The following is a 13,082-nucleotide window of genomic DNA, read 5'->3' as shown; positions in this document are numbered from 1 at the left end:
CATTTGAATACTTGAAGAGTATTACCCCGCTCGGTCAATGCAGCAAGTCATAGCCAAGGTATTTCCGCAAAATCTCGAGATGATGTAAAGTGGCTTTCTAAAATAGATCCGAGCGCCTCATGTGGAATTGGACTCCAGTGGCTACTTACTTTCTATAAAGTTGGAAGACTGTTTCACGTCGTAAATGGAGGCAGAAAACCGTATCAAAAAAAATTAGATCAAGTCAAACAGATGCCTCCTTTTGTGGCATGGGTGTCTGCAGCCAATTTCCATACGGGAAATGATAATAATGCAGCCTAATAGGAGATAAGAAGTGGGACTAGCTTCGACCCGGAGGATGTATCCCCCCAGTGCATACGCAAGCAGTGACATTGGCAAAACCGGCAAATATCATGGTGGGCCGGTCCCTGACAGAGGGTCCCGAGAGCCCCGAAGGCTGTGCAGCGCCAATTCACTATGCTCAGAATCGGTCCCTGGATTGTCATCGCCGCTCAATCCGAACAAGGCATTGGGTTTAGGTTTCCCTCGGGTTTGGTCGAGAAGTCGAGTCTGCTCTGGCGGCGGTGATGTCGAGCTAACAAAGCCCGACAGGTTCCGACCACCGCCAAGCATCCACGAGAACCCCGAATCCGTCATAGAAGGTCGCACAGTTGATCGCGAAGGTATTGCCCGTGCACTCTCCTTCTTCCTGTCACTGTTCGTCCGACTTGCCGAGTCTAGGATAGAATTGGTTCCACTCACGGCTTTCGGCCCGGTCGTATCCGCTTTGGCGGGATTTATTGTTCGGGATTGACTCTCGTTCGCCACAATGTTGCCGTCTTCTTTGCCCACTGTTGAAATGACTGTCTCTTGTGACTCGTCCGGTTCGTTTAATTCACCATCTACACGGGGGTCAAGAGGGGGATCTACTGGTATGGAAGAGTCTCCAAGGCAGACCTGGACACTCTCAGCTTTGACCAGAGCCTGCTTCACTGCGCTGTTCGTATCAGAATCGAGATCCTTGATATTTGCCAGCTGCGAGCCAAGATCGTTCAGTGCCTCGCGTAAAATCGTCGCCAAATCCTGGTTCCTTTGCTCAAGTAGATTGATCTTTGTTTTCAGTTTGGCCGAGGCCGCCGTAGTCGATTGTATGTCCGAGGCTGATGCTGCAGAAACAGGCCTCGAAAAGCCAGGATGCACATTTGGTTCAAAATGCATTGTCTGCATATTTTTCCTGGCTTCTGTCACGGCGCCTCGAACAGCCTTGGCTACGCCCCATGTCTCTGTCCGGCGTTGAATTCCCTGGGAGACGTCTTGGAAAAGAGATTCGAGACTTTTAGGGCTGCTTCGGGCTGGCGATCCAACAGGGGAGTTGCTTTCACTGCGTTTCTTGAAGTCTTCCCAAAGGAAGGCCTTCCTCGTGGGCCGTGTACCAGGAGGGTTGCGAAATTTCGAATCGGGCGGTCTACCTGAATATTTTGATATGATGAAACTGCCTCGATCGGCGGTAGGGTTCTGTTCTAGATATAGTGCATCATGCACGAAATTCTGAGGTGTGTGTGGCTGGGGCGAAGGGTAGCGAAGTAATAATGTTAAGGCGGTTGTATAGTCGGCCGTGAGCACTAAATAATGCATGTCAGCAAAATAAGATACGATGGGGAATTGAGCCGGTCGACCAACATTGCCAACGAATTCTAAGCAGCATTGCAATGCACGTGAAATCAACAAGGTCAGACCGTAGTCCATGGGCAAAGAGTAGATCCCACATCGTCAGCACATCGTCAAATGGAAATTCTCGCCCAAACAGAAGGCGCATCCAGCGACTTTTCAGTGAGTTAGTACAGAAGAAAATGGATGGGTGTCCGAACGCAACTTACGTTAAGAAAATTTGCGGTAATACGTCCACAGCTTCCAGGTGCTCAGCGAGCTCATGATCGATAATCGCCAATGCTTCCTTATGAAGATAATGACACCGATCAACTATCGGAATGACGTCCATCTGGCCATTTGCCGACCGTGTCTCGCCGTGTTCATAGTATATGCGGGCCGTCTGCATGACAGAGAGAAACAGCGTAAATGAATCATGCTCCACGAATTGTGCATCAAGAAGATGTAGCATCAACCCCTCACTTTTGTCCTTGTTCGCATCAAGTCCTCCGGGGTGTGGCTTCACTGAGTCTCGATCTACTGCCCAGAGAATAGGCGCGAGTAATTCGTGCATTCCTTGTCTATAGCCGACATCTGGATTGAGCTTCGAGTAGACGAACAGGATATCAGTCAACTTGGATTTCGTGTCGGGCTCTTGGAAAAAGTAGTTTTCCTGCAAGCATCGATCGACATCTTGGAGGATCTCTGTACGGAGCGTCTCATCGTGTCGGAGTGTTTGCCAAGGGGACTGATTCCAACAAGAATTAGTTAGACGGGAGTATTCTTCAAGTTGGCCGAAGCACAGCAGATGTTCATTTCAGTACCTGCTCATCATCCGCCAGCGGATCAACAGTCGATTCTAAATCGTCCGGATGTTCGATATATTTCAAGAAATGATCTCGCAGCGCGCGATAGGCATCCCGGGATTCGTCGAGCTTAGGCGCCCATTCGTTTTTATCCAACCCGTCGAAGAGAAGAAATGCCTGCAAGAAGTATCAGCATATATCACCATCTCATATTATCAGGCCCACAGAACCTTCCAGCAAACCGACCTGAGGCCGTCATTGCACAGGTTTCCTCCTTGCTCGGATTGCAAAGCCGCTCGAAGGTCGGAAGGTGTATCGTTGTCGGAGAATAGGATGTCCCATCTCTTTCTGCGAGGGTCAGTACAAGTGATAAATTGCGGACAATTTGGGGGGGAATTACCTAGTCTCCTCAATGGTTCTCATCGCTGGGGATGACGGGGGGAACCTTGGAAGATGAGGGGATGCGGGCGATAGTAGACCGCCCGTGCCTTATCTCGCGCTACTCGGCCATTGCGACACATTCCACCGCTATATACTCCGGTTGAGTTCGGATTGCGAAGTTTGCACATCTAAAACGATACAGATTGCGGCTGGCATCGGCATATTCGATCTTGTGTTGCCGCCCCTGCAGACACTCCCTGCATCGCTGTACCGCTGCACTTTATGTCACCTTTCACAGCTTCATGACAACCGTGGACATTCAAAATGTCCGCAGATCTGCTAGCAGAGTTTGGTCAGGCGCCTGCTCCAGACAATAATTCCAGACAGCAGTCATCGCAGTACCAGAAAAACTCATTCTTCGATGAAGACGACAATATTAATTTCTTCGGGTCATCGAGAAGTGTGCAGCACAACAAACGCCCCAATTCGACCTCGGAAGCAGGCGGTCAATTTGCAGCTCCAGCAGCTCCATGGCAGGGCCCTGGTCAGGAATTTGATCTTCCCTTGAATCCACATAGCGATGTATTATTTGATGCAGCATTCGACGCACCAGCAAGTGATGCAGACGATGACTGGGGTGAATTCGAGGGCCCTGATTCAAACGCTCAACATACACAATCAACAGCTCTTCAGCAATCAACGACAGCCACATTGTCAAAACAAGAGCCTCGGCAGGATACTCCACAGGTCTCTAAAACAATTGACTTGCTAGATTCACTCTCAATGCAAGACTCGGCACCGGCTGTGAAACATTCGTCGGAAATTGCCCAAAAGAACCAAAACCTTGCACCTAGTAATAACCAACACCAGGCGACATGGGATGATGATTCATTTGGTGACTGGGGCGATTTCGCTGATGCGCCTGCTAGCCAACCTCCCCCCAAAGTCCCCCAAAAGAGAACAAAAGCACCTACAAAACCGACTGTCAAACCTAATAAGCTGCCTGCATCAACCTGGGATGACGATGCCTTCGACGACTGGGGTGACTTTTCAGATGGGCCTAGTGTGAAGGCTGTGAAGGCTGTGCCCAAATCCAAACCCATCCCACCACCGACAGCCCCGAGCCCAGCTACTAGTAGCTCTGTTTCTGGGACCACACCCCCCGCAGCCACCGTCCGTCCAACAAACATCCCACCGCCATCAGTCCTTCTCGAGTTATTCTTAGATGTGTTTGAGAATCTTCAGAAAGAGGCGGTACTCGCAAAATCCCATCTGCGATCCTCGGCCCCACCGTCGTCATCTTCAAACACCATTTCAACGACAGCCTTAAATATTCACAATGTACTTCAATCGGCCGCCCGTGTAATTGCAGGGCGAAGTCTCCGGTGGAAACGTGATACAATCCTTAGTCAGAGCATGCGAATCGGCCCTGCCCGTTCCGGCAAAGCCGGTGGTATGAAACTTAACAGCGTGAACAAGCAAGAGAACATCAAAGAAGAACAAGATGCCGTTGATGTGCTTACTACTTGGCGTGAACGGGCGGTGGTTTTTAATGCTGTTCTACAAGCGGCAGGCCAGCGGCCGATTCCTACGGTCCCAGATCCTAGTGGGCTCAAGGTTATTACGGCGCGGGCGGACCAGGGCGCACTGAAAGCCTCCCATCCGTGTGCACTGTGTTCACTTAAGAGAGACGAACGGGTGTTACGAGTGGACGAATCAAGTGTTCAAGATAGTTTCGGGGAGTGGTGGACTGAACATTGGGGCCACACAGCATGCAGGCAATTTTGGGAAAGGAATCGAAATTTGCTTGGGCAGCGTTGAAAGCTACATAATGTACGTAGAAAAATGCAAAATGAAGTATGCATGTGTGCATGTATAAATGTAGAAATTGTATAGAAAGATGAAGGGAAATGTCAAATGACCCAAAGAAGGTTGAATGATGTGAATCATCGGGAGGGAACCCGTCGACACACCTCTCTCTCCTCTCCTCTATCGTCTATCCTCTTTTGAACAGATAAGATTTTGTATCCACATCTTCACTAAACTATCTGATTCGTCTTTCTCTTTTGATAACAAGAGATCCCCCTCACGGCCCTCACGGGCCTTACGGGGAACTTTTCCCCCGCATCTCGGCCTGGCAGATTCCTAACATATCTCAACACAGATGGCGGGCAATGGAAGAGTCACAAAACGATCGTCAAATGCGTGAGTGAGGTCTTAGAGATTAGTTGAAATTCACACTGACAATTTAGATGTGTACGATGCCGGAGACAAAAGATCAAATGTTCCGGATCACAGCCATGCGACGGGTGTAGCAAGCGAAAGCTTAGCTGCATATTCAACGATCGTGATCAGAAGATCCTGGTAACAAGAGGGTAAGTCAATTGGAGTCTTGAGAAGAATCGATAGCTCACGTTTCTTGCAGCTACATTCTGGAGCTGCAGCAGAAGATCGCGCGTATAGAGCAGAGTGAGAAGGGCCAAGTGAGCCCTTTCAGCTCGAATTTCGATACTCAAATTGGTGTGTTTTGCTTTTTGTTTAGACGATTACCTGCTAACCTATTGTAGACCCGAAAGATCGCGAAGATGTACCTCCTTTGGAGAGGACTAGTACTCCAGAGGAGCATGATGAGGACCAGAACCTGGAGGATTTGGACTCCGGGCTAGCCAACCCGCTATCATCCGGTCCTCCTGCTTTTATGTCTGCACCAAATGGCCGCACATGTAGGCTACCCTGCTTTCTTGGGATGCGCAAATCTAACATCTCCTACAGTCTATCTTGGAACATCATCCAACTGGTCGTTCACTCGGCGAGTTCTCAGCTTGGCACATCAGCACCTCTATCAGGATGCACTACCCACAGAAACTTTGATATTTGATGAAACGACCTATGAACTGGGATGGGACGGGTTACGAACAACCCCGGGCCCAGATAGTCCGGTTGTCCCGACTCGCGACCATACCATGTATATGATCAACGCCGTGCAATTCCGGTGCGGGCAATTGTATCATCTTTTTGAAGAAGAAGAGTTTATGAGCTCTTTGCAACAGTTTTACTCAGGAGATGGGCAATCCATGACAAACAGCTTGTGGTACATCCATTTCCTCCTGATCTTGGCTTTCGGGAAAGGATTCGTTCAGCCCAAGGCTCAGGGTAAGAAGCCACCGGGGGTGTGCTATTTCGTCAAAGCTTTGCAACTTCTGCCTGACCCGACTGCTCTTTACCGGGATCCTATGCTGGGAACGGAAATCCTGTGTTGCATCGCCTTATACTACCAGTGTGTTGACTATCGAACATCGGCACATAACTACGTAAGATTTCCAAAGAAATGGCTCATTTGAAAAGCCCGACTAACAAATGCCCTAGATTGGCCAAGCCATGCGGATAGCTATGGCACAGGGAATGCACACTAGCATGCCAGTCGAAGATTTAGGACACGACATGGTCCAAAGATGCGGGAAAATTTGGTGGACCATTTATATTCTGGACCGAGAAATGACATCGTTGATGGGTCTGCCTCAGTCGATCAATGACCGATATGTGCAAACCCAGCTTCCTACCTTTGCAGACCCATCGGAGACAATGTCATTAGGCATGCACATCAAGTTATCCCAGATCATTGCCGAGGTGAACAGCAGTAAGATTTCCCGAGCTTCCATCGTGAATTATCACCCCTAATAAAATAAACAGCAATATATGTTGTCAATGGACGCATCAACCGGACTTTTCTGCTGAGCACCAAATCAGCATTGGCGAGTATCGCAGGGCTTGCCGATGAGCTTCGCGAGTCATTCCAGCTACACTTGGATCCAGGCAGCGGCGTTTCTCGAATATCAGCGTATTTACATCTTCAATACCACCAGGTATGTGCCATACTCTTTGTGGAAAGAGATGCATCCGCTGACCACTCACCCGATATTCAGTGTATCATCCTAGCCACGCGCCCTCTCCTATTCTGCTTTCTTAAAATCCGCTTTGAGTCCCCAGAAAAATGCCTGGAATCCCTCAATGCATCCCGAAACGTCCGAAACCTGATGCAGATGTGTCTTGAATCTGCCCAGCACATCATCAGTATTCTCTCCAGTTTACAGAGCCAAGGCCTGCTCGGTAAGATAACCTTTTGCTACTGATAGGCCGTCTCAACTAACAACCAAATTCCAGAAACCTTCCTCCCCTTTGATCTAGAATCAGTCTTCGTATCCACAATCATCCTCCTGATGGGTCCGGCAATCGACCCGCGAGTACTAGAGAGCCACCCCAACTGGCTGGAGAAAGCCTATGCGATCTTTGATGAAATGATCAGAGACGGAAACCAAGTTGCTAAATTCCGGCGATCTGAGCTTCAGCAGCTACACGAGACAATAATAGGATGTCTCTCTGATGACCAGCCTCGATACTTACCAGTCCCTGAATTCTTCCAACAACCCAATGTTCTTCCAGACCCAGCTTCCCCTTCTGCAACCCCGATTCCTGGTGCTATACCTCAGTCTGTTCGATATGACGATGCACTTCTGAGGCCGGATCCTGATTTTGACGTGGAGTGTGATTTTAGTACGATGTTGACTTCGGCTGAGATTATGGCTGTCGCGGACTCGATTGAGAGTTATGATACTGAGTGGGTGTCGAATGCGATGATTGAACATAGTATATGGTAAATTGAATATGTGATGAATTGACGAATTCCAATTGGTTTCCACCGGTATCCTCGATGCGTAGTATGCGTTATAAAATAGATATAGGCTAGTCTACGGCTTGTGCTGTTACTGATAGTTTTATCTTGAGCCTGAAAATACCGTAAAGATGAGCACATGTACTCTTCTAATATTCAAACAATCTAAAGCTTAGACAAAACCGGAGGCCGAATCTCAGAGAGCTCCTTCGACTCCCCCAGACGCCAGCTCACATCACCACCCCAATTCCCCTTACCCTCATTGTGATCGGTATGCTTCCATTTCCACCGTCCTTCACGCTGCTGCCCAGCTTGCAGGAAATCCGAAACCCACGATCCAAAGATAGGGAACATCTTGAACCCATGCCCCGAATCACCAGACAACAAAACAACCGACGACGACGTCTCAGGAACAAAATCAATAATAAAGTCCGAGTCATCGGTATCAGCAAACCAGCAAAGCGACTTCTTAACCAGTGGACGATTGCCAAGCGCCGGAAGAGTCTGCGCCAGCAACTTCCTCATCTGCCTCTCATCATGCTCCGGCACAAATGCACTTTCCTCCAAAGTCCCAGGAGCATGAGAAACTCCAGTCTGAGGATCCGTATTGATATATCCACCTCCCATAGGACAAATCTTCAACAAATTTGTCTGCGGATCAGGCTCGAAGAGGAATCCCAGATCACGAGCATAGGTGACAGGAATACCACGCAGTGCAGAAGTCTCTTCATCAGTAAGATGAACATGCGCAACAGACCACGACTTAGCCACGACCTTCTTCCCGATCTCCGGGACAAGGCGGCCGACTGCACCGCCCGCCGCGACAATCACCAACGAAGACGGATGGAACTTCCCATCCTTCGTTCGGATTCCGGAACTCTTCCTGCCGTGCAGTGTGCTGACGTAGACGATTTCATCGACTGCACCGGGCTCACCAAGGTAGAAGCGCACACCGGCTGCCTGCGCGGCGCGGTATATTCCCGCCAGTGCGTTGCCGGAGTGTGCATACCCGTCGAAACGGTTCAGATATCCATTCCATCCGGGTAACGGGCCATTGAGCTGCCAGCAGGCTTGACGAATATCGTCTTCGCCGTCCATGGGTACAACATGTGGTTTGATTTGATCGCTCGCATTTGCCGAAGCCCTGAATCTATTAAGGGTGTCGATGGCTTTCTTGGGTGCTTCGCCAGATACGCAGTGAAGGAATCCAGTCTGGTGGAAATAAGGTGCGAAAAGAGGGGTTTTCCATGCGGCGATGGCTTTCTAATTAAAATATAAACAAGACATCGGTCAGTAATCCACTTGATCACTATACTTTTATCGAAAAGATGGTTGACTTACAATTGTCAAATCGGTGTAGAATGGATCCTCGTATTCCGCGCGCACAATCTTGTTCAGATCATTGGCGGCTGAATAACGCGGAGGAATATGTTCATCTCTCTCGAAGACGGAAATATTCGTGAATCCCGAGCGAGTCAAATGAAGAGCGCTGGAGAGCCCGAAGGCTCCGCCGCCAACAATGATGATCGGGTCGGACTTGGAGATAGCCATTGTGAAATGCGATGGGGAACTTCTACCAGATGGTCTAGTTGTTCTATATCTATAGTTACACAGCTCACTATCCATGAGTCAACGGCGTCAATTCCGACACCAGGGCCTAGTGCGGGGGCTGCGGAGAAGTGGACTATCGGGAGGGTTCCCGATGTGCCCAAATGGGCTTTTTGATATTTTGTATTATCTTGGATATTCTTGATAAGAGACTGGAGCCACGTAAGAGGTCATAACTGGATACCATAACTGAAATATCATATGATATGGTGAGGGGTAGTTGAAGGATAGAGTCCTTGGGAATAGTTGCATTTGGTCACTTTATTAGTACAGCCAAAATATATCACAAAGGCATACGATTTTAGTTGCACAACAATCTAATCAATGTAAACCACGTTTGCTATATGGATGAGCTCTGTGATACATAGAATAACACAAATAATTAGACAAAAGTAGTGGACATCCCTGGTTATACGTAGAAAAGCCCTCTATATACTATCTTAGAGTGATAAACCCTACTCTGTGTTATTATCTATTATCCCATTATTGTAACACTGACAAGAAAAGAATATGCCAAAAGCCATCTAAAACAACATCTAAAAGACATCGGAGTATAGCGTCCAATATCACCTTGAGCTAGGTAAATCATATTACTCAAGTCCTACATCGTGAAGAACAGAGGCTTACGCAGTCGACTATTCTTATGTCTTATTATCTTGGAAGTGGATTTAATAGAAATAAATAACAGTATGCTTGAATTGCGAAAGTACATGTGTTAACGAAAAAATCTATAAACTATGCATTTTATATCCCAACATTAGTGGTTGCTGGGGTAAGTGAACCCATTCTCCTGACCGAAGAATTCCTCTTTAATCAACCGGGGGCTAACGAAACGACGAAGAGGGTCAGAGCTACCAGCCTTGTCGTTAGTTCCGCTAGCACGGGCACCACCGAAAGACTGCTGGCCGATAAGGGCAGCGGTTGTCTTGCAATCTGTAAGGGTAAATGGTTAGATATAGGAACGATTTACGTAGGCACTGTGGGACTTACTGATATAGAAGTTTCCGGCAGAGTAGCGGAGCGCATCTTCAGCCTGGCGGATAGCAACGCGGTCCTTGGCAAAGACAGCACCAGTCAAGGCAAATCCACCTCCATTCTGATCAACAGACTTCAAAGTAGAAGCCCAGTCGGCATCCTTGTAGATGTGCACGGCAAGCACGGGGCCGAAGATCTCCTCGTTGAAGAGACGGTGGTCAGGTGATTCGGCTTGGTACACAGTAGGGTGCACGTAGTATCCAACAGATTCATCATAAGTACCACCGGCAATCAGCTTGAGCGAGGGGTCCTTGTTGCTAGCATCAATGATGGACTTGATCTTCTCGAATGATCCACGGTGGATAACGGGGCCCATGAAAGCCTCCAAGTCCTTATCCGGGTTTCCAATGGTAATCTCCTTGATTCCAGCCTTCAGCTGGGCGAGGAACTCCTCAGCACGAGACTCGGGCAAGTAGAGACGAGATGTGGCGGAACATTTCTGACCCTGGTACTCGAATGAGCCGCGAATGGTGTGGTTGACTGCGCTGGTGATATCGGCGGAGGGGTGAACGAGGTGGAAGTTCTTTCCGCTGGTCTCGGCAACGAAGCGAGGGAACTCGCGGTATTTCTTTGCGGCAACACCCTGGCCAATCTTGCCATACAGAGAACGGAAGACATCGGAAGAACCGATGAAGTTCAAGCCGGCAAAGTCGCGGTGTGAGAGCACAGTCTCGGTAATAGCTTCGGGGTCACCGGTCACGAATTGGATCACGTTGGGAGGGAGACCAGCTTCCAAAAGAATCTTGTAGAGCAAAGAGCTGGCGTATACGTTAGAGGCCGAAGGCTTCCATAGTACCACGTTACCCATCAGCGCAGGTCCGCAGATCAAATTGCCGCCAATGGCTGTGAAGTTGAATGGGGAGACGGCGTAAACGAAGCCCTCCAGAGGACGGTAATCAATTCGACTGCGAGTAGTTAGCAAATTATCCCCTAACAATAGCCCAAGACTTCAATATTTACTGACCTCCACATGCCATCACTGCCACGAGTGGGCTGCTTCTCCAAGATTTCAGCCGCCCAGTTGCAGTTCAGACGGAAGAAATCTGCCAACTCAGCCGCGGCATCAATCTCTCCCTGCCAAATGTTCTTTCCTTGTCCGAGCATTGTAGCCGCAATAATCTCGTATCGGTACTTGGTGCACAGCAGCTCAGCAGCCTTGAGGAAGATCGAAGCTCGATCAACGAATGGGGTATCTTGCCAGCTTTGCTTTGCCTCCAGAGCTAGTTCAATAGCTGATCGGGTCTGCTCATCGGTGGCAAGCGGGTAGTTTGTGAAGGTAGTGGCATGTTCGGCGGGCAATGGTTGATCCCAGGACTTGGAGCTCGCCTGGAATTTTCCATCAAAGAAGAGCTCGCTCCGCACAGGCAGCTGAGAGCGGAGCTTGGTCAATGCTTCTTCAAGCTTGGCACGCTCTGGGGAGCCTTTCTTATATAGAAGCTATAGTATAATTAGCTTTTAGTTGGGCTAAATAGTTCTACCAAACTCACGTTTGGTTCGTTTCGAGCGTCAGGGAGGCGGAATGGCAAGGTAGTCTTAGCACGGGTCTGAATAGAAAGTCCTGCAGGAACGGAGCGCAGGCGAGAGCCGGTAGGCCGTGCCGAACGAAGTCTCATGATTGTAGTAGACATTACGAATAGCAAGTCTGAGTCGAGTTAATAGCAAATGTGAACTTGAGAAAGCAGTTTGAGACGACGAACAGACTGATTTAAACGTCAACGATCAACGACCCCTCCTAGAAATTATCGGAGGCTTCCCCGTTTACCCCACATGACGATTGCAGTGAGCTTGAGATCTGACGGGCAAGATTAAGTTAAATCCATAGCTGCTGTTCGAGTATCTGCAGCATCGGGAGGCCACCCGGTGCTCGTATCAGGCTGGATTGGGTAGTGTATTCCTATCCCATATTTCCGAAGTAGATAAGCATGAGACTCGGAACTATGTACTTCAAATCATCATTATGCAACAAGAAGTTCAATCAAATGAATTTCGCTGGGGCCGTCCTGAACTAGGACAGCTGGCCGGCGATCTGGCCGCGGCAGCGGCCTCGGCGTCCCTAGTAACACCCGCGGTAGCAATTATCGACAGGTTCGTCTGAACACTTCCAAGCGCGGTGATTCCGCGCTAACGGGCTTTTAGATCGCTTGTCGAGCAAGCTGCCTTCAAACAACCCATTCTCCGCGGACTTCGTCGACATGCGCTCGGGGCCCTCCGACAGCCGGGTCTGTTTGTCTTGCAGCGACCCTTTGGTATTGTCTGGGCCCTCTACGCGGCAACCTATTCCGTCGCAAATGTGACCGACACAATCAGTCGCAAGCTTGGGATAACCGCCGCGGGGACGATCACATTTGCCACGACTATGATGGCTAACGTGCCGCTAGCGCTGTGGAAGGACATCCGATTTGCGCAGGAATACGGCACCGGCAGGGGTCCCGATGCCAAGACATTGAACACTCCAATATCTGTACCCCTCCAAAACAAGTCATTGGCACGAACTGCAGCTGCTATCTTCCTCGTGCGAGACGGTGTCACTATCTTTGGGTCATTTACGTTGGCCCCGTGGTTGTCGGATGCAATCCCCGATCGCTTGGCGACTCATCCTCACGCAAAGCCGATCATCACTCAGTTGACCGTGCCCGTCCTGACTCAGCTGGTTGCTACTCCACTGCATTTGTTGGCGTTGGATATGTATACACGGCAATATACTATGCCCTTCCTGGAAAGAGTGAAGCATTCGCAGCAATATCTTCCCTCGTCAACCTTTTTGCGTTGCGTTCGTATTATTCCCGCATTTGGAATTGGGTGTTTGACGAATATAGAGTTGCGATCTGCTTTTCACGCCAAAGTATCGGGTTGAACAAATCAATTTATTGTCTAACTATATATTCATACCCTGTAAAAATGGCTGGGATCAATGGACTCAACCGAACTACCTAAAGGCGTAAATCTATAATCTATCG

The 13,082-nt window shown here is 49.1% G+C and overlaps 6 protein-coding genes across 6 annotated transcripts; 3 read left to right on the top strand and 3 right to left on the bottom strand.

The window, feature by feature from the left end:
- Positions 1-390: 390 nt before the first annotated feature.
- On the bottom strand, positions 391-2,855 carry N7455_002796 (GTPase-activating protein GYP6; the record flags this gene model as incomplete). Its single annotated transcript, XM_040959954.2, has 6 exons — positions 391-1,601; positions 1,660-1,802; positions 1,857-2,374; positions 2,451-2,609; positions 2,675-2,780; positions 2,833-2,855. The coding sequence occupies 6 exons, from the start codon at positions 2,853-2,855 to the stop codon at positions 391-393; spliced, it is 2,160 nt and encodes a 719-aa protein (XP_040809611.2).
- Positions 2,856-3,137: 282 nt separating this feature from the next.
- On the top strand, positions 3,138-4,634 carry N7455_002795 (uncharacterized protein; the record flags this gene model as incomplete). Its single annotated transcript, XM_065604363.1, has 1 exon — positions 3,138-4,634. One exon carries the CDS (start codon positions 3,138-3,140, stop codon positions 4,632-4,634), a length of 1,497 nt encoding a protein of 498 aa, XP_065462854.1.
- Positions 4,635-4,977: 343 nt separating this feature from the next.
- Positions 4,978-7,468, top strand: N7455_002794 (uncharacterized protein; the record flags this gene model as incomplete). Its single annotated transcript, XM_065604362.1, has 9 exons — positions 4,978-5,018; positions 5,066-5,188; positions 5,239-5,333; positions 5,381-5,536; positions 5,586-6,124; positions 6,180-6,450; positions 6,504-6,676; positions 6,737-6,920; positions 6,975-7,468. 9 exons carry the CDS (start codon positions 4,978-4,980, stop codon positions 7,466-7,468), a joined length of 2,076 nt encoding a protein of 691 aa, XP_065462853.1.
- Positions 7,469-7,647: 179 nt separating this feature from the next.
- Positions 7,648-9,033, bottom strand: N7455_002793 (NAD(P)/FAD-dependent oxidoreductase; the record flags this gene model as incomplete). The annotated part of the gene is made up of 2 exons (XM_040959936.2): positions 7,648-8,745; positions 8,824-9,033. The coding sequence occupies 2 exons, from the start codon at positions 9,031-9,033 to the stop codon at positions 7,648-7,650; spliced, it is 1,308 nt and encodes a 435-aa protein (XP_040809606.2).
- Positions 9,034-9,847: 814 nt separating this feature from the next.
- On the bottom strand, positions 9,848-11,753 carry N7455_002792 (uncharacterized protein; the record flags this gene model as incomplete). Its single annotated transcript, XM_040959908.2, has 4 exons — positions 9,848-10,023; positions 10,081-11,030; positions 11,090-11,562; positions 11,613-11,753. 4 exons carry the CDS (start codon positions 11,751-11,753, stop codon positions 9,848-9,850), a joined length of 1,740 nt encoding a protein of 579 aa, XP_040809671.2.
- Positions 11,754-12,082: 329 nt separating this feature from the next.
- On the top strand, positions 12,083-12,979 carry N7455_002791 (uncharacterized protein; the record flags this gene model as incomplete). Its single annotated transcript, XM_040959895.2, has 2 exons — positions 12,083-12,210; positions 12,262-12,979. The coding sequence occupies 2 exons, from the start codon at positions 12,083-12,085 to the stop codon at positions 12,977-12,979; spliced, it is 846 nt and encodes a 281-aa protein (XP_040809618.2).
- Between the last annotated feature and the right edge of the window lie 103 nt (positions 12,980-13,082).

This window comes from Penicillium solitum (assembly GCF_028829755.1).
Source record: "Penicillium solitum strain IBT 25940 chromosome Unknown utg000001l_segment0_segment0, whole genome shotgun sequence".
In the NCBI taxonomy this organism is placed as follows: Eukaryota; Fungi; Ascomycota; class Eurotiomycetes; order Eurotiales; family Aspergillaceae; genus Penicillium; species Penicillium solitum.
Note: the sequence above shows the minus strand (reverse complement) of the source record. Positions and strands in the feature narration are given on the sequence as shown.